At 45.6% G+C, this 24,469-nt stretch overlaps 1 protein-coding gene across 1 annotated transcript; it reads right to left on the reverse strand.

The window, feature by feature from the left end:
- Window positions 1-2,470: 2,470 nt before the first annotated feature.
- csrp2 (cysteine and glycine-rich protein 2) lies at window positions 2,471-17,457 on the reverse strand. Its single transcript, XM_079235802.1, has 6 exons — window positions 17,371-17,457; window positions 15,060-15,182; window positions 12,899-13,067; window positions 11,133-11,262; window positions 9,693-9,786; window positions 2,471-2,661 (listed from the first exon to the last, which is right to left on the reverse strand). Exons 2-6 carry the CDS (start codon window positions 15,169-15,171, stop codon window positions 2,585-2,587), a joined length of 582 nt encoding a protein of 193 aa, XP_079091928.1. The 5' UTR covers window positions 15,172-15,182; window positions 17,371-17,457; the 3' UTR covers window positions 2,471-2,584.
- Between the last annotated feature and the right edge of the window lie 7,012 nt (window positions 17,458-24,469).

A 24,469-nucleotide genomic window follows, 5' to 3' on the forward strand; every position in this document is an offset into this window, starting at 1 on the left:
ACACCGATCAAAAGACTTGGAAAAAATACAAATCAGCCAGGACTAGCATGCTGTTACGGGGCACCGCCACACCCACACCCCTCCCTCCGCCCTCCCCGCCACCTTTACTATTACTACTACTACTACTACTATCTACAGCATCAGCCGTCCCGCCCCTCCACCTCGTCTCTTCTCCTCAGCCCCTTTGGACGGTGCGTTGCTGCCAGGCACAATCGGAGAGGAGAGAGGCCGACGGACCAGAGGAGTTCCAAAATAAAAGCATTTCTGTTTGTACCGGAGACGCGGAGACGGCGGCGCCGTGACGTGGCAGTATCGCTCTTTGCCCCGCCCCCTTTATACCCTTATTTATGGTGTCCCTGTTGATATGCCCTGTACCTATTTTTATTTTGTATTGTATTGATTGGTTCAGGAAGTCTGTTGTTCCTGTGGAAGTTAACTGTGGTGGCCAGGGAGGCGGATGGAGTTCGTTATTTAATTTTTTTTAATTGTACGATCGAGATAAGGGAATGTCTTTTTTGTTTTTGTTTTTAAAGGTCTTGATTTTGCACCGTGATGAGTCGAGCTGATGGGGAGTTCCCAACATAGTGGAACTCATCAGAGTTGGGTAAGAGGTGGCGCCGCTGCAGGAGTCCGACGTCCCGCCCGCCGTTTCTTATTTAGCGACCTGAAAAGCCGTCGTCGTGCGGCGCTGACGCGGCGTGACGTGCGCGACTCCTCCAGCGGCGACAGAAAATATCCTCCAGACAATGTGATACAGGTATATTTATTTTAAAACGATTTAAAGATAAAGTAAACTATGTGCTAGCGCCACCATTTTTACATTTCACATCATTTTAGTAGGTTTTTATGAGAGCAAATGATTAAACGAGGACACGGGAGCCCGGGAACTTCACAGTAAAACTCTATATAGCGAGTGTATTTATTAGCAGCAGAGTATAAGAGCGAAGGCAACGCGGAGGGAGGACGGACGAGTTTACAAGGAAGGTTCATTCCATGTGTGTTTCTCTCAAAAAAAAGCTGTAAAGTCTTATTTGTTTTGTTTGTCTTTTGTCTGCCTACAACATTGCACTGATGATTTATTCGTAGTATTGTTTTGCTGTTACTGAACACATGGGCCCAGCAGCGGAGAGGAGGAGGGGCCCGTCAGACGAGGCCAACTCTCACCACTTCCTGTCTGGACCCCCGCAGTCAGCAGCAGGATGGACTGAAGTGTAAAGAATGTGCACCTTGTACATAAACAATATCTTTCTCTGTAATTATTTTCTTTTCGTCAGTGTTAGTTGAAGGTGCTCCTGGATTTCGTTTCTTTTTCTCCTGAGTTTGGGGGGCAACGGAAAGAAGAGGATCGAGTGACTATACTCCAAGTGTACGACCGTAGCTTCTAGTGACGTCCGACACTGCTGTCTATAGGCATTTTAACCCCGAAACACCCCAACTTTACCCCGCCGAGGACTATCCACTGCATGTACGATGCTCGGGACAGCTGGGCGCTCACGTCCCCCCCCATCAACCCGACCCCGTAGTCGTCACCATGGTGACAGCCCGGCAAGCCACGTGTCTGTATATAGTGAATGTTAAGTATTTGCAAGTACTTTTCTGCATTATGTTCATTTGTCTGTATTTTGGTTGTTTTGTTTTTTTATCCTTTTTATTTCTCTCAAATCCAGCGTGTTTAGTGGAAGTTTTCTTTCAGGTTGCCAGATGTGCAGTCGGGTCCTCCTGTGCAAGTGTGTAATATATTTGAATGTTCCATGCTTGTGGTTATTTTTTGGGGGTTTTGTTTTACATTTCTATGTCATATATCGCTGGGTTTGTTCTACCACTGGATGTACAAATTGTAAAGCAAAAAGACACTAGAGAACTAAGGCCGACGCCAACTTTTGTTTTGTTTTCTAAAAGCTGAAATGTGATCATGCAATAGTTTAAAGGGTAGAGGGGGAGGGTCTATTACATTAAGGCCTCCAGAGCTTTAGGGCCTCGTGTTTGCATCTTCATCATCATCATCATGGGACGATGACGTCATCACGTTCCATGTTTCGTCCCCCCCCATCGTCTCACTAACCAACCACTGATGTCATGTCTGCCCTGCAAAGACGACACAGCCGCTAGCGTCTGCGTGCGTTAAGGTCAAAGGTCGTGGCGTCATATCAGTAACCAGTAAATAACCACTTGTTCTATTATTGCCTTTTGAAGTGACGGGAGGTGAAGTAGAAGGACTCGTGGTTCCTTTTGTTTTTCTAGGGCAGAGCTCATCCCGGACATGAAGTCAGAGCCGTATCAGTCCTCACTAGTTCTTCCAGCAGCCTGAGAAGTCTCCCCTCGCCATGTGGGATAATCAAATAAATACAAAAATCTCCAAAAAAAGATAAAGCACATAATCATCTCCAGTGCCTCTCTGCCCACCTTCAGACATCACTGTAACTCCGCTTCAGATGTAAACATATGGGCATGGTTCAGTTTTAATGGCTTTAATAATAAAATACAGTCAAATGTGAACAAGTGGGTTTCAGTTTGTTAATGTTTCTTTATTGGTATCGTGAGCGCCTACGAGGGAGAAACACAAGGAGAGGAATGTAGAGGAGGCTCACTGAGCGTGGACCAGAGCGCCGGCTCCTTGGCCGTAACCGAAGCCTTTGGGCCCGAAGTGCTTGGCATAACACGCTGTGGAGGGAGAGAGGAATACACATTAACACTGTGGAGGGAGAGAGAGGAATACACATTAACGCTGTGGAGGGAGAGAGAGGAATACACATTAACGCTGTGGAGGGAGAGAGAGGAATACACATTAACACGCTGCAGACGACTCAGTTCAAAACTACGTGTTTGGAAGGTGATTGAAGAAAAACATTTTCACGAGGTAAGAAACTTCACCAGTGAGAATTATATACGTAGGTTGGTTTTTATTTCCATGTCATGCCAGACCTGTGGCCCGTCCCTCATGGGATTACAAAACAAATATATGTATGTACCAGGATGCATTGCGCGGGAGTTTCTGACGTGCGGACTGAACGTGTCCATAACATCGTCTGTGCTCATACCGTGTGAGACCAATTTCACAGTTTGTAATCCGAACAAATAGAACAGGGAAGCTGTGTTTTCTTGCAGCATCACGAGCACGCTGGCTACCCAGAAGTAGACGAGGAGAAGTCAAAGCTGAGACGGCAGCCTGTAGTGCTTCCTCACCCCTAACTTCTTCACTGTCACGTCAAGGGTGCAGGAAGAACAGCTTTCTGGGTCAGAGCGCCGCTCAGGACCATCAGCACTGGTTGGACCTTCATGTTCAAACGTTTTCATCTGTTTGTGTAGCTGGCTCAGTTAAATGTTTCATATGAGCAGAGGCAATTTTGGGGATGAACAGTTTCTTGTGACAAAACAAGTGTTTATCTTTAAAAGTTAAAGAAATGCATCAAGATCCCCCATATCAGGTAGCTGAACCATCACAGAGCAACACATATTTTCCATTATTAGGACTAATTATTACATTTTGACATTGCAATACCCACTAAGTTCTAGTGTATAGAGATGAGCCACAGCTGGTGCTTTCTTTGTTTTATATCCATCTAATAAATCACACCTTGACGGACAAAATGTTCTCTAGGTAAGAGGAACGTTGAGTTCTTCCAACTTCGTTCGGTGTTTCACTATGGGAAGCGCTCGGCGTGACCAACTAAGGAAGCTCCAATGACACCACGTCTGTCAGTGACAGACAGGTCGAACTGTGCTGGGGCCCCGCCCCCTCATTATCACAGTCGACCGTCCCTCGCAAATCATTCTCGCTTTCTTCCCGTGAAGAAACTATTATAGCTCCCTCAGCTTATCTTGGCTCGCTTGGATTTTCTGCTTAACAGTTCACAGACGAACCGTTAAGGACATGTCGCTGAACGCAGTTCCTGGCTCTAGTCTGGATTTGCTGGGTAAGTACTTTGTGAGAAGTATATTTAGACACTACATAGTATTTAGGCAGTGTCCGCGTCAAGGCGAGCTGTTCTCCCGACTACCCGGAGTTTGTTTACCGGTGTCGTCGGTGACTGTAACTTTATTTTCTCTGGCTAACGCGTTACGGCGAGCCTACCAGGTCTCGGTTAGCATTTGTTTGCTAGTCGAGCCGAGTGCCCGTAGTTCTGCTAACGTATCACGACGAGCGAACTCTCACGGTACACTACTAGCGGGCTAAACCCCGTTTGCTAGAGCAATTCACCGTCAGGCTAACGCTAAGTGCGTTTAATTGTTCATATATTTCCCTTCCTTCTCAGTTGCCATGTCGGCCGCTACCCCCACCAAAGGGTCGAAACTGAAGGCAAAAGAGGCTGCATCCCGCCTGTGCCCTGCGTCATGCGGGGCATCCATCTCGGGCAGGGACCCTCACCCGATGTGCATAAAATGCATGGGCGCTAAACATGCTCAGACATCGCTGGCGGACCCACAGTCATGTCTGCACTGTGCGTCAATGCTGGAGAAAGTCCTGGAAAGGAGGCTCAGAGTAGCGGTATCCCCTAAGCAAGACCCGTGCCTGTCGGGAACCGCCCCAAGAGCCACCAGCACACATCTGCCGCGCGAGCCTCTTTGAGCTGGGCAGACATGATGGACGCTGAGTCCCCGGATATGCCTCTAATTTTCAAGGAGCTCCTCGAACTGGAGCCGGGTGTTGAGGACGCAGAGGGCGATGCTGACCTCCTCAACATGGACGACATGGATGATGAGGAGGATGACTCCACATTTCCTGTCCAGCTGTCCAGACCCCCTAGTGCATCCGAAGTTGCTCCCCCAGGGGACAGCAACTTGTATGAAGTCTGCAAGCGAGCCGCGTCCAAGTTGGGCATACAATGGCCAGCAGCCCAAGATACTACAGGGGGGAAAGAGACCTGTATGACGGTAAAAGGCTGCCACCAGCCCCACCGCCATCAAAACAACTTCTGCCAGCAGTACCTGTCTGCATGAAGGAAATGGCCAGGTTCTGGTCCAGTCCATTTAAGAGCAAGCTTCCCACCAAAGGCTACTCTAAACTGGAAGTCGAAGGGATGGGAGAGCTGGGTCTGGCTGGACCACCAGGAGTGGAGCCATCCGTGGTTTATCATCTCCACCCGGACCGCCGCTCTCTCTCAGCTTCCTCAAACATCGCTTTGCCTAATAAAACGGAGTGCCTGACCGCCTCCATTTTGCAGAGAATGTACCGCTACGCAGCACAGTCAGTGTGCTCGCTAAATGCGATGACTCTGCTGTCCGCGTACCAGGGAGAAATCCTGGAGGAGATGGGCAGGCAGCTGGACTCAGGTTCACCTAATCCAGCCCTCTGGGATGAGATTTGTGTGGTGAATGATCTCATCCTCCGCTCCTCACGCGGTGCAGTGCAAGGCTGCGGCCGTGTAATGGGCCTTGCGGTCTCAGGTGAGAGGGCGCTGTGGCTAAATCTCTCAGGCCTCAGTGATATGCAGAGAACAGAGGTGATGGATGCGGCGTATGACCCAACCAAAGGTCTGTTCGGTCCCGCTCTGGAAAAAATGAGGGAAGCCAGCACCCTCAGGAAACAGGAAGGCGAAGCCTTTAACCTCCCGCATGCGCAGTGCATCCATGGGTCCTGTTCACTATTTCGCAGGGGTACAGGCTACAATTCGCTATGAAACCACCCAGATTCAACAGTGTGTTAGTTTCAGTAGCCACGGGCGATGTTAAACGTCACTGTTAAAAAAACAGGCGATCAGAGCTGTTCCGAGCGAGGAAGCTCAGCGGGGTTTTTACTCCCGCTACTTCCTCATTCCAAAAAAGGGAAGCGCATCCCTGCGCCCCATTTTAGACCTACGTGTATTAAACATACATCTACGCAAATACACGTTCAGGATGTTAACACACAAAGGGCTCTGACGCTCGATTCGTCCGGGGGATTGATTTACAACAATCGATCTTGCGGACGCTTATTTTCATATCGCCATTTATCCGGCGCACTGGAAGTTTCTCAGGTTTGCCAATCAGGGCAGAGCCTACGAGTACCACCATGATCCCGTTCGGGCTCTCGTTAGCCCCGAGGGTGTTCAGCAAGTGTGTAGAGGCCGCTCTGTCTCCGTTACGGAACAGCGGCATCAGGATATTCTCGTACATAGACGACTATCTGATATGCTCCCACTCACGGGAGCAGGCGGTGAAAGATTCCGCTACGGTGATAAACCATCTCACGGATCTTGGGTTCAATATAAACTGGACAAAGAGTCGGGTCGAACCGGCGCAATGTACAGATTACTTGGGTCTCAACATAAACTCCCTCTCTTATCGCTTCACGCTATCGGAGGCGAGAGTAGCGTCCCTCACGCAGTGTCTCGCCCTCTTCCGGCTGGGGAAAGCGGGGTCGTTCAGACTATGCCTTCGCCTGCTCGGCCTAATGGCGTCAGTGATATCTGTGGTAGGAAACCCTCTGTACGGAGAGTGGACTATTCACCCACAGGTGGTGAAGCAAGTCTGGCAGAATTACAGCAAAGCAGACGTAGATCTCTTCGCCTCGCTAGAAAACACTCACTGTCCACTGTTTTTCTCCCTATCGGACAAGAATGCACCACTGGGGATAGATGCGCTGGCCCACTCGTGGCCAAACGTGCTGCTCTATGCATTACCCCCGCTCAGCCTGATCTCCCCGACTCTAGACAGGGTGAGAGAACAGGGTGTGTTGCTCATCCTGATAGCGCCACGGTGGCCGTCCAAGCATTGGGTGGCAGAAATAATACAGCTCCTGGCGGACGAGCCGTGGCCTCTCCCCATACGCAGGGACCTTCTTTCCCAGGCAGACAAGGAGATCTAATAGCGCTCTGGGCTTGGCCTGTGAGAGGTGGAACCTGAACGCAGCAGGCCTGCCTGAACAGGTCATCGACACCATTCAGAGTGCAAGGGCCTCCACTCGCTCTCTTTACAGTTGTAAATGGCGAGTTTTTGAGGAATGGTGCCGTTTGAGGCACACCATTCCTTTCCAGTGTTCAGTAGTGGACCTACTGTGTTTCTTGCAAGATTTAGTAGACAAGAGTAAGGCCTTTTCTACTATTAAAGTGTACTTTGCGGCTATCTCAGCCTGTCGTTTAGGCTTTGGAGAGAAGCCAGTGGGGCAGCATCTTTTAGTATGTCCTTTCATGAAAGGTGCTCGCCGTAAACTCCCTGTTTCAAGACCCCTGGTTCCTCTCTGGGATTTATTGGTGGTGTTGGAGGCCCTCTCTAAACACCCATTTGAGCCTATGGAGGCGGTGGAGATGAAGTTTATTTCACTCAAAACAGTGTTGCTTTTGGCTTTAACCATAGCAAAGCGTGTGAGTGACCTACAGGCTTTATCCATTTGCCTTTCCTGCTTGCAGTTTGCTCCTGGGCTCGCCAAGGTCTGTATGCGGCCCAACCCGGCCTTTGTGCCAAAGGTGGTGGATTCAGCGTACAGATGTCCCGCGGTGGAGCTCGCAGCTTTTCACCCACCTCCTTTTTCCTCCATGGAGGAGCAAAGGCTTTACACATTATGTCCGGTGCGAGCACTGCATATGTATGTGAGTAGATCGGCAGTTTTCAGGAAAGTAGATCAACTGTTCGTGTCCTGGGCCACTCCTCACAGAGGCAAGCCATTGTCCCGCCAGAGGCTGTCCCACTGGATTGTAGAGGCCATATCTCTAGCCTATAGTTGTAGGGGTCTGCAGCCCCCCAAGGGTTTGAGGGCTCATTCCACAAGGAGTATGGCCACGTCATGGGCCCTGTTCAAGGGTGTTCCAGTGCAAGATATTTGTGCTGCAGCGAGCTGGGCTACGCCTCAAACTTTTGTAAGGTTTTACAGGCTCGATGTCTCAGGGCCGTCCTTAGCACATGCTGTGCTGGAGGCCAACACGCCAGAGTCCCTGTGATAGTCATTACCGGGCTTAACAATTTTGGCTTCGGGAATTTCATGCAATCCGGGAGCGGTCTATATCTCCCATAGTGAAACACCGAACGAAGTTAGAAGAAGAACTTTGGGTTACTCAACGTAACCCCCGTTCTTTGATAACAGAGTGAGGTGTTTCACCAACACACCCCTCCTTGCATTGACACGGAAAGAAATCTGGTCTAGACTGATTTGCGAGGGGCGTTCGACTGTGATAATATGAGGGGGCGGGGCCCCAGCACAGTTTGACCTGTCTGTCACTGACAGACGTGGTGTCATTGGAGCTTCCTTAGTTGGTCACGCCGAGCGCTTCCCATAGTGAAACACCTCACTCTGTTATCAAAGAACGGGGGTTACGTTGAGTAACCCAAAGTTTTACTGCGTCCAGTTGAAACATCTCCAGTGGTTTTGACCACCTTCAGCAGAGCAGAGATCCAAAGTGCCAGAATAGTGTGAGTGAGTGAGTGAGAGTGTGTGTGTTGTGTGTTGTGTGTGTGTTCATTCCCAGAGCAGTTCCCCAGCTCCAACACTCAGGGCTGTTCACCTCACATCAACGTGTGACGTTTAAAGAAGATAAACCTCGTTGTTCTGACCACAGTTTGTGGTCAGAACAACGAGGTGCAGAATTTCTGAGTTGTTCTTGATATTCTCTGAAAACAACTCCTGGCTTGTTTTAAACAAAACATCCACATCCTGCTGTCCACATGAGCCTACAAGACCCTGATTAGAGTAACAACATCCAGCTGCTGCTCACACAGACGGGACGTCTCTTAACCACAGACTGATGGCGGCAGCAGCAGAGTCGGGCCTGTTTGGGTTTAGAGACGAGATGCAGCATTCCTCCTCATCAGTACACGGGTTCATCATGACACACCGTGTCTCCTGTTTCACCAAACCGCCCGTCTCATTGTGCCGCTGGAGTGGAGCAGGCAGTGAGCAAACAGACACCGAATGTGGAATAACTCATCTCCGTTATGCTGCTATGATCACATCAGCTAACAGCGGTGATGACTCAGCTGCATTGTGAATAACTGATTCTCAAAAGCAGGTGTTAATGGTTCTCTTCATTGCTCCTGTTCATTAATATCAGGGTCTGTGAGGCTGCACTTTATCACAGTGCTGCTTTGAGCTAAATGCTAACATTAGCCTTCTAACCACGCTGAGCATTTTAGTTAGCGTGCTAACTTTAGCTAATTAGCGCTAAACACAAAGTACAGTGGCTGATGAGATTGTCAACAGTTTTGGTGGTAAAAACAAGTATAACATGTATATATTTAAAAAGCCACAATGAGTAGGCTATTCCTAGAAAACAATGTATAGACCCACACAAATATGTGTCTGTATCTGCACTTATTTTGCCGTGTGGCGTCAAATCCAAAGTGGCGATCAGGTGAAGTCTGTGGTATAAGATCAGGCTCCAAGACACATGACGATCCACAGATTCTCAACCTCGCCATGAGTCATCGTTTCTGCAGCCTGGTGGAACTACAAGCCAAATAGACAGCTGTGATATCCTGCTGAGGTTAATCGGGATCTTTCTCTTCAGACGACACAGTTTGAGTGATGTCAGTGATCACACGGCACACTAAACCCACGACTCATTCATGGATGTTTTAGTGAGGAAATGTGTTGCTGCTGATCACAGTGTTGCATGGTGGATCTCCTGCTCTGCCAAAACATGTGTTCTTCCCCCTTGTGTTACTCCTGGCTCTCTGAGAGCTTATAATGGCAGTAATGCATCCGAAATTCAACAGAAACAATCTGCTGTGATGCTGGAAGTGAAACGTTCCACATACTGTATAATCAGATGTTTTTATCTCACCTTTGCAGTAGATCTCTCCGTCTTTCTCAGTCTGAGTGGTCGACTCCAGGCTCTTGCCACATTTTGCACAGCGGAAGCAGTTCTTGTGCCACGGCTATGAGGAGGAAAAGAGACGAGAATCTCATTGCTGTTGAAGTCTGTCTTCATGCTTTTATGCTAAGTCTACCTTTTAAATTGTCAGACAAAAGCAAATGTTGTGTCAGCAGTTCTTTAAGAGCTGATAATAGCAGATGTTTCTTGCAGCACACGTCATTGTTTCCTTCATCAAGTCCCATCAAAGCAGCGTACACAGAAAATTACAGGTTGTGCTTTGAGCCAATGAGTGGAGCCTCGTAGATTTCCTCCCATTAGGAAACGCACTAACCCGATGACATCACCTCCTATAAAACAGCTTGTGTGAATCCAACATGCGATCAGAGACAGGAAACACTCCACTCCCTTTTTTGGAAGGAAAACAGGGATCAACACAAATCTTTGTTCTTGGACAACGAGTCTGAGACTCGTAGATTTTCCTCCTCAGAACCAAACATCCTGCCGAACCATCTCAGGAGCGTCAGCCCCGCGACTTCACCGACTGCACCTCTGCCAGAAACCCCAGTGTCCAGACCGCCCTCGCACGATTAACGCCAGCTGTGAGGAAGCTCGCATCCCAACGCCGTGGAACGGCTTCAGTCAGAAACACAGGGTCTGTGTGCTCTCGTTGGAGACCAGACCTCCTGCATGTGAAAAGCAGTTAAGGCCTGCTGCTTGAGATTGATTCAAGGAAGAAACACTGCTTGGAAGCTTTGATTTCCGTCTCTGCTCAAACTGTACGATGTATAATGGGAGAGTGGAATACACGCGACACATTTGAGAGTCATTGTAAGCTTGTTAAGTTCACACTGCAGCTTAGGATATGCGTTAAGGAGCACAGCCTTAAACTCTGGGAGGAAGGTCAGATTCCCTTGTGTCACGACAATAAGTGAATCCTCACCTCAGCCAAGAGTCATCATTTTTGTAACTTGGCTCCACTAGTGACAGCTTAATGATCCACTTAATATCTTGGCGGATGCCGGACAGCAGATGTTGTGTCTAAAGTGTGTCGGTCATAATAATGCTCGAGGCCCACTGCTGACTTGAGCTAACGGCTAAGGTCGGCATGCTAACGTGATCAAAAGGACATCGTAAACATGGTTCAGTCCCGATGGTTAGCCAGGAGTTTTGAAAAAGTGTGAATACTCCTGCAGGACTCTCTGCCCGCAGATATTGTGACCATAACCGTATGGGATGAAGATTTTGACCCGATGGTGGCTGGAGATGAAAATCAAGGGATCATCGAAGTGATTACAATTCATCTGAGCGGAACATGAATACATGTACCTCCTATCATATTCATTCAGCAGATGTTGAGATATTCCACTCAAAACGACAGGCGTCCACCTCAGAGGTCAAAGCGCTCACCTTGCCCGCCCCCATGATCTTCTCCGCTGCGTAGACAGAGTCTCCACACCGGCCACATTTGTCTGAACCTCCAAACTTCTGGGCAAATTTGGACGGGTTTGGGTTGGTGGTCGGTCTGTGAGTCTGTGTCCTGAGGAGGAAGGGGAGCATATGAAAAAAACATGAATCCAAAAATCATCATCCTTCAAAGTCTCAATGATCTCGTCTCTAAACAGGTTGAAGTTGATCCTTTAAATAAGTTGTTTACGTCATAGAAAATCTATTTCTCTTTTGACATATTCTGTAAATCTCCTTCTTAAGTGGATATCCGATTTTGAAATGAAACTCATTCTGTCCCAGAAGCTCCTCTTTTCTTGAGAAAACATTTACTCATTAACTATTAGTAAACCAAGTATGACCCAAAACATTGACATATGCAGTAATAAATACCTTCATAACTCCCTTGGTTAAGTATCTGTTAAACATGCATTCTTCATGTGTTGCGACTTTATGAATGATTGAAGTAACTTTTCTTTCCTCCAAGACAAAAGCTCCATGAATAAACCTGGCCTCCTAACCCCTCTCTGTGAGCGCTGCTTATGAAGGGTGACCCCCAGCCCCAGGGTTTCCTGAATGAAGCCTTTGTGGACACAGAGTTACATAATCAACTCTTTCATAACGGCCGTCACCTGACGCCTGAGGCAGGAGTAAACATTCTGGTGAGGTGGGTGTCTGTGGGCTTTCCTATTTGTTTGTCACATCATCATCATGTGTATGTAGAGGAGACACGAGGAACTTAACCTATCAGACCATGTATTAAACTCTGGGGTTATAACTCTGAATTTTAGACTTTGACTTTTCTCTTCTTGGATCGACAGTACAACCCACAAAATAAATAATAGGTGGTTCAGCTGGTGAGAAACAGAAAAGGGAAGATGCGGTTCTCTGGTTGTAAAGTTGCTGTACTAATGGAGAGCAATAAGGGCCACACAAAGGGCCACAATGAGGGCATTTTGACCGTTTCTGTATTTGACATTGGTTTTCATGAACTCTATGAAGCATCAACTGGTATTTATTGGTTTTCATGAACTCTATGGGAAGCATCAACTGGTATTTATTGGTTTTCATGAACTCTATGGGAAGCATCAACTGGTATTTATTGGTTTTCATGAACTCTATGAAGCATCAACTGGTATTTATTGGTTTTCATGAACTCTATGGGAAGCATCAACTGGTATTTATTGGTTTTCATGAACTCTATGGGAAGCATCAACTGGTATTTATTGGTTTTCATGAACTCTATGGGAAGCATCAACTGGTATTTATTGGTTTTCATGAACTCTATGGGAAGCATCAACTGGTATTTAGTAGTTTTCATGAACTCTATGGGAAGCATCAACTGGTATTTAGTAGTTTTCATGAACTCTATGGGAAGCATCAACTGGTATTTATTGGTTTTCATGAACTAGATGGGAAGCATCAACTGGTTTGTATTTAAGAAGGAAGTCCAATGTTTTGGGTGCAACAAGGCGGCCACAGAGTCGGCAGCTACGACCGGTAAACATTACGCCGCTGAACTCTCTGACCTCGTCCACCGAACAGCAACCACTTGTGCAGTCGAGTGAGATGAAAGAGCCTTTATGCAGACATTCCAAGATGTCCTTTGTGTCGGATTGAATCTGTCAAACAACAACAACACAGCACAGAAGCGCGACACAGCCCTGAGAAGCAGCATACGCATACTTCATGTTCACAGCATAGAGCAGATCCCTTTGGTTCCAGCTTACTCTTCGTGTTTGATTCCCAGCCGCTCCCCTCGGTCCATGTTGAGCGTCCCGGCCCCCTGGCCATAGCCGTAGCCTTTGGGGCCGTACTTCTTCCCGTAGCACGACTTGCAGTAGATCTCCTGGCCGTGGATCGCCAGCGTGGTGCTGTCCAAGCCCTTCCTGCAGACCACTGGGGACGCACGGGGAGAAGGAGTTACGCAAGAGGAATACGGCACCGTCCCGTGATCAGGATTCAACCAGAAAAGTAAATGATGCAGTAAATGACCCAGCTAAAAGAGTGCAGCGTCTTTGCGGGAGTCCGGTTTTACTGATATGTATTGAAACTTAAAAAAAACAAGCAAACAAACAAAAGAACAAAGAACCCCCCGTGCTGCATCTCCCTGCTGAGCTCATCGGACGCTGGTAAAAAAAATAAATCATAGGCCTACCCAGGTGCATCCCGGTGTTGACATAGCCGGGCCGGCCGCATGCTTGTTAGTGCGTGTGAGGGTGCCCTGCTAGTTAATCATTACCAAAAAAATGCTATCTAAAAGGTTATGATGAAACTTTTTCATCATAACCTTGTAACTAGTTTTTTTTAAGCCAGTGCAGGATCCATGAGACCTAAACTCTACAGTAGTAGTTGGGGTGATTGTTTTTTTGGCAGGTTTCTACAAAATCTAATGCACTGTTTGGAAAAGCATTACAGTGGCTCACTGGCTGGAGATGGGATTAGTGGAATTCTTCACACACTGTGTGACCGTCTGATACCAGTTTAATATTTCACACAACTGGCTGCAAAAAAATGTCTCCACTCTGCTCTCTGATCTGGAAACACTTTCAAAATGAAAGCTTCTGGAGCTTGTTTGAAGATTTCTGTTTGTCCAATCAAATCTCCATATATTGTTTTGCTTTCTGAGTAGTTTCCCCCCCACTGCAGTTACATCATCAATCTTCATGCGTAACCTCTGGCATAGAGTTGAAGCAAACAGAAGAAAGAAAAAGACAAAGCCCCAGTTAGTATGAGGCTCCAGATATTGATGCCTTTCATACACAGAAAGGAAAAGTGTTGAATGTCACAGAATGTCAAACTGAGAAACTGGAAAAAAAAAAGAGCAAAGGAGAGCCAACGACGCCAAGTCCATAATCTCCTCAGCAGGAATGTCAGACAAAGCTGCCGTTGTATGGGAACCGCTGGAGAAAATAAACTCATCTTGTTGTGGCTCATATTGCTTTGGTCTTCTCTTGATAGCAGCTAAATGAAAGCGTTTGTATGATTCTGGTCTCTGCTGGTGCTTCAGGAGCCGGCAAGAGGCCAGAAAACTGATTCAAATACTGTGAAACCAACAAGCAGGGACCAGGGAGACAGACGTCAGCGTCCATGGCCGTCTGCGGCTTGGACCGAGGACATAACAGCATCTGTGCAGGTCGATGCAATATCTGCTCTTGGCAGCTCTCACGCTAACATAATTACTTTAAAGACTCTGAGAGCCTTGTGTTTGTCTGCGTGCTAATGGAGAAACTCAGACGTGTGATGTAAGAGTCGGCTCTCGTGTGTTAACTTTCAGTGACCTTTTCCATCCGAGTAGTTCACTTGATCCTTTTTACAACGCTCCGCACTGCTTTTCTCTGTTTGGCTGCCAGGTTTCAACTTGTTTGGGTGGGCCTTGTGAATGAGATGCTTTACAGTCAGAAGTCCCCAAATCTAAAATTACGCTGCTTACTTCATTGATACAAAGCGCTCTTTCACTCGTGCTTTACTTTACTACTCTAGCAAACTCTGCACTTTCAGGATATTCTAAAACAAAGCAGCAGCGGAGGCTGAGGTATCCTGAGCAAGCACACGATCCTACACTTCCCATAATGCACTTCATCGCCTCTTTTGGACCAACCATCCCCGTTAAATACCCGTGTCTTCAAACTCGCTTCATGTTAAAATGCTAGAGAGCTCCTGCACAGAGGACATCATCCAACTGTAGAAGTGGAAGTAGAGTACTACTGATCCTGAGCTGGGAAGTCAATGTGAGTATATGTGGTGTGCTTAACCCTTGTGTTGTCTTGGGGTCAAAAGGACCCATCAACACACATACATATACACTCGTACACGGGTCATTTTGACCCCAAGACAACACAAGGGTAAAGAAAAGCCGAGGTCCTCTGGAGGTGTCCCAGCTGTACTTACTGCACAGAAAACAGCTTTTGTGGAAACTCTTCCCGTCGCACTGCACCTCCTCCGCGTGGTACACCGTCCCGCGGCACGCCGTGCACTCGTTGCCTCCTCCCCAGTTCGGCATGGTTTGCGTTTCTGAGAAGAGAGATGGAGATGAAATGAGAGGCTGGACCATCTGCAGCAGGGTTGCCGTGTCCGCCCCTCCTCCGCTCGCTCTGGTGAAGGACTCTTTCACACAGGAAAGGTGAGCGGGAAATGCAGCATTCATGTTTTTCAACACTTCACACACACTTCCACCTGGAGGAAGTGGAAACGTGTGGAGCCATAAGCAAAGCACCCGAAAAGCTCGATTGGGGAGCTTGTTGAAAAGCAACTGTAGTTTTTCATGGAGAGGCGCATGTTGTTCCTTTTAATTGCCGTTTTAAAAACTGCCTCGTAAAGTTGTCGAGCTCCTGCCATACTCTAAGCACACCTTCTGCCTCTGAGAAGCCAGATTGCACATTGAACTGAATCCACCGCTGCAGGCCGGCGATCTGAGAAACAAAAACAATGCAAAAGAGGTCGACCCAAAGGAATGTCTCAGGGCGCCGTGCCTTCTGGCTTTTGTTGTCTGCAGGACACAAACACAAACAGCAGCTGAAGTAACCACTGTTATCACCACAGACACACCCGTTCACTCCTTGCCTCGCGTGCACATCTGTCTGTAATTACAGACTCACTCCCCTTTACAGAGTGTGTCAAGAGGGCGTCGATGAGGTCGCATAAGAGACAGAGTTGACGTTTCATCACTGCAAAAGCAAGCCTGCGGTCCCATTCGGGACGACTGATGATGAAGAGCGCTGTTATTAGAAACCATTACTCTGGTCGCTGCTCCTCTCAGCTGAATTAGAGCCTGCGGGACAGGCCCGGGCCTGACGGGGGATCAAAAGAACACGCTACCCTCAGAGTGTGATGAGAAGGCACACGCCAACGCGAACTTCAAAGAAACCACAGTTAATGTAAAGCCTCAGAGCGACAGAGTGGCAATAACTCGTCTCCAATGAAGGATTCACGTACGCGCCTTTGATTCATTCAGTATGTGTTTAGACCGGAGTCGCCAAAGACTAATAGTTGTGCTGGTATCTAGTGGTTTTAAACATGGAGCATTTCATTCAGTAATTGTACCCAGGAAATAATCTTAAACCTCCCTGAGAGCGACCAAGACTAATGACATTGTATTATCATAAGGGTGATTCACCGAACCCCTTGGACACTCTGGGAGACATTTGAACTCTTAATTATAATAATGTTTCCTGACACTTTTCAGAATACTATAGTCAATATAGGGTGTGACCTATCTGCCCCTTGAACACATGCTGGACCAATAGCAGCAGCAGGACCGAGTGTCATCAATGTCTTTAACTGTGAAGGAGTCTCACTTGAGAAATAGACTCCACTCTGTAGTGATTCTCCAGCTGGACAGCATCCTGCTGCTCTCACAGAAGTGCACGAGGCAACGTTATTAGAGAAAGACAAGTACGTTTAGCATCGCCGTAATATATATATATATATATATATATATATATATACATATATATATATATATATATATATATATATATATATATATATATATATATACATATATATATATATATATATATACATATATATATATATATATATATATATATATATATATATATATATATATATATATATATATATATAATGACAACACAATAACTATAGTTGTTCCGTATTTAAAACGCTGTACCGGTGAATGACTCGTTCCTTTAGGAGAGCATGTTGAAGCTTGGGATAGTTTCTGGGTAATGTCTGGCTGGTTATCCTGATCATCTTGTTTTAGAAAACTGTTCAGCAGCGCTGCAGAGTTTTGCATTAGATGACTTCTGCCCTGTTCACCTTTATTTCTTTGGTAGTACAAAGATTCACTTGGAACCTGCAGGTTTGGTAATTGCGCAACGTGTAAGAAACACTGACCGTATTTCCTCTTCAACAAACTAATTATAAGTAACATCAAATCAAAGTTGGTCAGTAAACCGGTCGGAAATCCTCAGGATTGAGTTTCAGAACAAATGTTTTAGAATGAAAAAACATAATGAGAAAAGGTAAGGATGCTTATTGTCATTGTAAAAACATACAACGAAATGAAGTCGGCGACTCATCAGTCAGTTCAGCTGTAACAGGTAAAAACATGTATAAAAACATGAAGACAGGACATTCTAATGAAAAACAAGACATTTAAACACAGATAAAACATCAGACACAGGCTCCAACGGCTTAAAAGTGAAAACGTGTCGTGTTATTGTCTATTTGTTACCTGGTGGAGCTTAAAGAGCAGGTAAGGTGTCGGCTGTGCTGCAGCTGAAGCAGAAGACTCCTCTACACTGAAGCTGCTGCGACACGAGCTCCACATCGTGAGGAGGGGCTCCACGCTGCTGCCTTCAGGGGCCGCCCGAAATTATGAAACATGGGAGGCGGAGAAACTCAACCTCAGACATTTTAACTATTTACATTTACAACGACCACCCACTGAGCCAATCCCCCTTATGCACACAGGTAAACAAAGGAACGAAATAATCTCTCCAAACTAACTTTACGCTCTCTGGAGCAAAACAAACGTTACAATGAGAACTAACCTTCAGGCCGTTTTTTACCGTTTCATTGAATATGAACCTCATCAGGTTGGTTTTTCCTTTAATTAGGACAATAAGATATTAATCTCCAAAACTGGTCATACGTAAATGTTTGATTATTTAATTGTCTATGTATTAATACAGTCAAAGTGATGCTTTCAAGATACTTTATTGAAAAAAACACAGCTAAAAAAACAAAATGCTCCAAAAAACCTCAAATATCAAACAAATGAACAGTAAATTAAATATACAGTATACACACACATATAAATATAAATATGTATATATATACATATATATGTATATATATATATATATATATATATATATATATATATATATATATATATATATATATATATATACATATATATTTACACAGTTTAGTAGTGTATCCATGAAAATATTGACTATATAAGTGCTGAAACAATCTTCATCAACATTATCTGGTTTCAGCTTCACAAATGTCATGATTACTAAAATGTTTTTGATAATTATATTTATTCTAATGCAATAATTATATTTATTTAATAATTGTGTCATATTAGTTAAATAATTACATTAAACTAATACAATATATGTTGTGTGTGTAAAAACTAGACTGAAGGACAGGATGAGCTGCAAGGAGCTTCCCTGAACAGCGTATTAATATTGCAGAGGTGTTGTTACTGTTAACAACCAATAGTACTACCACTTCATACTATCTTACTACTCTCGTCTCCCGATATGCAGAATATACATCTCAACTGCGAAAAATAGTTTCTCTCCGGAACCGAAACACCAACCACTGGGTTGCGGTGGGGTTGCGGCGCTTTGTAGTATAGCGCTGAGCATAGACCATTCGGCTACGGGGAACGTCCAGTCAATTATCCTGAAAAACCAGAGTGACCGTCCTCGCGCTGCAGTCCTCTCGCATGTGTCTGCAGCTCGACGGCCCGTGTGTCCGGTGACCCCGGTCCTCCCCCTGGCCCTGCTGATGCAACCATGGCCCTGCTGATGCAACTGGCCTGGAGCCGGTCCTGCCAGCTGCCATGGCCCTGCTTTCTCCTCCCACTGCCCCTGGGATGCCCCTCCTCTCTACCTCCTTCTGCTTAATGGGTCGTGGTTATCTGGATCATGGACCATGCCTACTACTCATTATATGAATAATTTCTGTCACATTCATGTAATGTGCTGTAACTCTGTTACGTTGTTCATTCTGGCCACATGACATCTATTGCTTCTGTCCATCCGGGGAGAGGGATCCTCCTCTGTTGCTCTCCCTCAGGTTTCTTCCCCTTTTTTCCCTGTGAAAGGGTTTTTACTATCTTTATTGGGGGAGTTTTTCCTGATCCGATGTGAGGTCCCGGGACAGGGATGTCATGTGTACAGATTGTAAAGACCTCCGAGGCAAACTTGTATTTGTGATGTTGGGCTATACAAAATAAACTGAATTGAATTGAATTGAACAAGACCGTTACTTCACATGCGTTTTGTTCTCATAAAACGTCACACAAGCACTTTTATACTTCATTTTTTATTGTGTATATTTAAATTGAGTGAAACAACCTCTCAATGACGCAGTCCCAATGTAGTCTTTATCCAGTAGCTCTTAAACACTTATCTAAATTGCAGTGTAACTGCAGTTGTGATCCACTAGATGGATTCAGAGGCCATTAGGTGGAGTAAATAAATCAGGAGATACAATGGTCCAGACAAGCAAGACCTAGTAGAAGTGGTAGAGTGATGGATTCTATCAAATTAGGTTATTATAACTATACAAATAAAATATCTACACGTGTTTGTCTTGTATTATCTTTATTTCATTAGTTTGACCGTTGGCGGTGACGGCAAGATAACTGATATGTAGGCGATTATAGGTTGGAAGGGATAATGGAAGGGATACAAATGTGTGGTATGCAAAATAACAATGTTGCATTTATAATATATACATTTATTATATATAATATTATATAATATATATAATAATATATAAATAATATTATATAATAATAAAATATAATTATATATATTATATATAATAGTATATATATTCTATATATATTATTATATGTATATATATATATATATATGTTGTGTGTGTGTATGGATGGAGTGGAGGTTGGACGGACCTTTTGAATTAATATAATAATTCAAAAAGTCCATCCAACCTCCACTCCATCCATCCTTCTTGCCATCCATCCTCCATTATCCTATTATTATGTAGCTGCAGCGCTCTTAGTCTGGCTCCTTCCCTGAGACCTGGTTGTCATGGGAAACCCTACACAACATGGCTCCCAGGTTCATTGGGGCACTCAAACTCGTCCACCTCGTTAAGGTGGCGATTCATCCGAGGAGACTCTTCGGAGCCCACGCCGCTCCAAATACACTATATGTCCACGCTGGCTGAGGCAGGTGCCCCATTGAATTGTGGGTACTATTAATGACCAATCAGGTTAGGGCTTTGTAAATATGGATGTATGAAGAATTATTACAACATATTCATAAACAAATCACTTGAATCCGGCCGATTTTGTCGGTTTGTTTATATTCGAGTAGCAAAGAGAAATGAGAAGCAGTACAGCGCTAGCTGCTAAACTAGCTTAGCGGTTAGCGCTAAATTAATGCTGTGGAGATGGATTACTGCTTGGTTAGCGTTGGCTAGCTCCCGCTAGCTTAGCGGTTAGCATATCTGGTTTAAACGCAAGACCCCTGAAGAGTTTGTTTACTGAATGACATGGAGCTTTTAGCCTGTGAGTATTTTGGGTTGTTCTCTTGGCCTGAAGCTGTAAGGGCTGCTGTTAACATTTTAATTGTTACACTTAAACTGTTCCTCGTGACTCTTTGTAGGTCAGGTTTATGTGTATTAACGACAAGGCTTGTCCTCCATCAGGCACACCAGACTGATTATAACTAACTCAGGGACTGTCAAACACTAATATGAGCACTAATATGTCATACACTCAAATTTAACACTCGTTATTAAGCACAATATCGACATTTTTGTGTGTGAAAAAAACACCAGACCAGGTTCATTTCAACCAAGCAGAGTTTTTAGTCATATCCAAGCAGTACAATGCTAGTTACACAATAATACGCAGCAATAACTATCTAACTATAATTTCTTTAAAGTGTAATTAGTGTTGTGGTTTCTTAACCTTGAATGAACAAATTGGAATTTGAGCACTTAGGGAGAATTTTGTCAACAGACTGTATTTTAAATGATTAGTTTGTCCTTTTGAACCACTGGAAATGCTCTCATTTGCTTCCTCGAATATTAGATGAAAATAATTATACAACTCTCACAAATCTGTATAGTATAAAACTAAAGCCAGGAGATGGTTAGTTTAGTATGAAGACTGGAAACGGGGGAACTCGCCTGTCTGGTTCTGTTGGAGAGGGCGCAGTGCGAAGAATCTCCAGCAGGTGGCGGTAACAACAACAAAAATGGCACCCGCTGTATAATAAAAATGGAGAAGAAGAGGCCTCTGACAACAAATCAACTCCCCCATGTAGCGATAACTAACTCAACTGGTTGTTTAGAATATTATACGTTTAATCGGTGTGTATGCCTCATTTAGAGGAGACGTTTTGTTGGATAACTACCTCAGTCCCATCTTTGTCATCAGTTACGACCAATACTAGCCAACTGTGGCTAGCTAGCTAGCTTATCCCAGCAGCTAGCCTCAGCTAGCGTCCCTAAACATTTCAACACCGGCGCGAGAAGATGGACTCAAGTGTCTTCACGGCCGTTTCCAAAGGTTTGTTCACTGGAAAACCGAGAACGACGAAAAGCAAACCTGTCGGAAAAGTTGTAGTTGGTGATATTTAAGCAAACGTTGACTTTAACTGTGCTTTAATGAACTCTAGTCAGCTTAGCTTAGTAGTTAACCATTAACTTTACATTGGGATAGCAACGTTACCATGTCGTGTTTCTTCAGGCATCGCAGATCATTTTGGGTGCTTATGACAATAGTGAGTGCTGTACGGAGAGTTTCAACCTGCCAGATGGCTAACTGAGTTTGAGCAACATTGTGGTTATTGAACGTGCACTCTAGTGATCCTAGTGGGGTTGCATTTACACCACCTCGCTGGTCCTGTAAGGGTTAGCTAATAAACAACATGGCTAGTATCTGTCTCCCATTCGTGGTGATTTTATGTTGTGACTATATACATCAGTTTATTGTGTAATTACAAACCCAATTATTTCACCCAAATGAATCCCAGAATAACTGTAAATATCAGCCTCAGTCTGACTCTCAATCATTGTACAGTCTGATCATTAATTTGACAAATGTGATTTTGCCTTTTTGTTTACAGATAACATATCAGATGGTTGAATGAATGGGACAGAAAAGTCCGCTGCGTTCACTCTGTCTGACTCCTCTTCTATTTTCCAGGTGACCCCTTACCTCTGGCGTCGCTGCGCCTCCTGGTTCCACCGTTCCAGCTCATGGCAGCCTCCATGTGGCAGGTTCTGAGGAAACAAGACGTCTTGAACTACTGGAAAGTGGCGGAGTTTGTCTCTTTGGTGATGGACATGGTCCCAGAGCTGCTAATGTACAAGCACAGGGCGCAACTTAATTTGGGATTAAGAGCCAGGGTGGGTACCAGTGGATGACACGAGGCATTTATTGCTTACGTCATATATTTCTTTAGGATGGAGGCAGTTGAAAAAGAATTATAGACAGAAAAATATTAACTGTATTGTGAACAATATCTCCTTTATCAGTATATTCTTGAGTTGTGCCGAAGTGAACAGCTCGTGGAGCCTGACTTCATCTTGTCCATCTTGAACCAGATTAAACCGCGACACCCAATCCTGAATGATGTAAGTGTCCCCAATCTAGATGAGTGCATTTCTAACCCTTTTTATGTTTTAACATTTCTGCTTCTTAGATCAGTATGTCTTTTTGTAAACTGATAAAGATTTTTCAGTCGTGAACATGTTAAATGTTTCTTTATTTCAGATTAAAGAATCCCAAGAGGAGGAAGTAGTGGTTAACTTTCTTGAGTTGATCCAGACTCTGCTCAAAGATCCCGAAGAGAGACAAGATTTTTTCTTGGTGAGGCGCTCTCACTTACAGTGAAACAACAACAAAAAGCCAATGCTGATACCGGATTTTGGTTATGTATGTGCAGTAAAAGTGACTCTTTGTGTCTTTCATAGGAGGTCTTCCCTGCTGAGTACGGACCTCAGTATGACAGCGACTTGCAGATGCTGTTTTCGGAGTTCCTCTGTCGGCTGGCTCAGCTGCTGCCAGTTCCTGACCTCGAGCAGGTGAGAGGTGTCATTTTGTCATAATTTGTAATTAAGGGTTAACAGTATGGTAGTTTAAGTTATTCTTTGATGATGAAATACTAAGTCATGGTGGATCCAATGAGAAATCTGGTTGCAGTGTTCCATGTACAAAGGGAAGTGAGGACATTTGCATCTGTGAAGACAAAATGTATTTCAGAATGTGTCATGATCTCATCTTCATAAAATCATTACAAGTCTGCAGTCATGTGTAGTGTCACAGTAATGTTAGATAATATTACATTCCATATTCAGTATAGCAATAATGGCTCTGTGCTCTATCATAGTCTACACCTTCCAGCTGTCTCAAACTGCGAGTGTAGACTAAATGAGGGGCCGCGCTACACAACATGTCAGAGAACATTATTGGTCAGCGATGTGTTTTACCGGTTATTAATCTGCAAATCGGATGTCTTTGTGTCCTGTTTCTGAAGTTGAGATGATTATATTGGATTTGTTATTCATGTGTGTTTTCATGCATTTCTCGCAGACTGTTTCCTGGCTGGGAGCCGAATGCTCTGTGTTGGAGGATTGTGTGCATTCGGTCTCGGAGCCAACAGACCTGAACGTTTTGCTCCAGCGCCACAAACGCCTCGGGCATTTAGAGCAGCACGGTGAGTCCCTCCCCACCGCCGTTGTATTTCTCTGACGGCGCTCTACGACGATAACGTCTATCTCACCCGTGTCCTTTTTTTTCCTTTCGGGTCGTGCAGTGCCACCCTCCAGCATGGGCGACAGCATCCTGTCCTCCCTCTCCGCGGCCCCGTCTAGCAGAGCGGCCAAACCTACGGAACAACCCGACCAATCAGATCCACCGCAAGGCCTCAGGGACGACGCACACGGCGAGTCATTTATGGATGACGTAGCGGTCGAAATCATCGCAGTGACCGAATACGCGGAGGTGGAGTTGGACGCGAGCGCCGACATCCGGGGAGATGACTGCTTCGAAGGAACAGCCGAGGATTCGCTGGTCGTGCTTCCTGAAGAGGCGACCGTGGAGGAAGTAGTGGGGGAAGAAGAGGAAGAGGCCGCGCAGGGTGACGCTGCGAGCGGCTCGGCGGACATCATCCATCCAGAGCTCAGCAAGGACGACTTGCCGTCATCCCAAGAAAAAGTCTCCACGGGACCTCATGACTGCCCGGACTGCGAGAAGAAATTAAAGTTTGCCTCCTCGCTGATCGCCCACCGGGTCATCCACACCGGGGAGCGCCCCCACCGCTGCAACGACTGCGGCCGCTGCTTCTCCTTCAGGCAGTCCCTCGACCGGCACAGACACACGCACAGAACCGGACGCAAGTACAACTGCGTGGTCTGCAGGGAGACCTTCCACTCCTTGTCCGCCCGCACGGAGCACAAGCACACACACATGGAAGACGGCGTTTACGCGTGCCATCGGTGCGACAGGAAGTTTAACTGGGAGCTGGCGCTCGCGAGGCACCTGAAAACTCACACTGATGATCGCGACGCGAACCAGCCCACGGCGAGCGGCGAGGATTGGCACGAGG

Source organism: Taurulus bubalis, assembly GCF_910589615.1.
Source record: "Taurulus bubalis genome assembly, chromosome: 20".
In the NCBI taxonomy this organism is placed as follows: Eukaryota; Metazoa; Chordata; class Actinopteri; order Perciformes; family Cottidae; genus Taurulus; species Taurulus bubalis.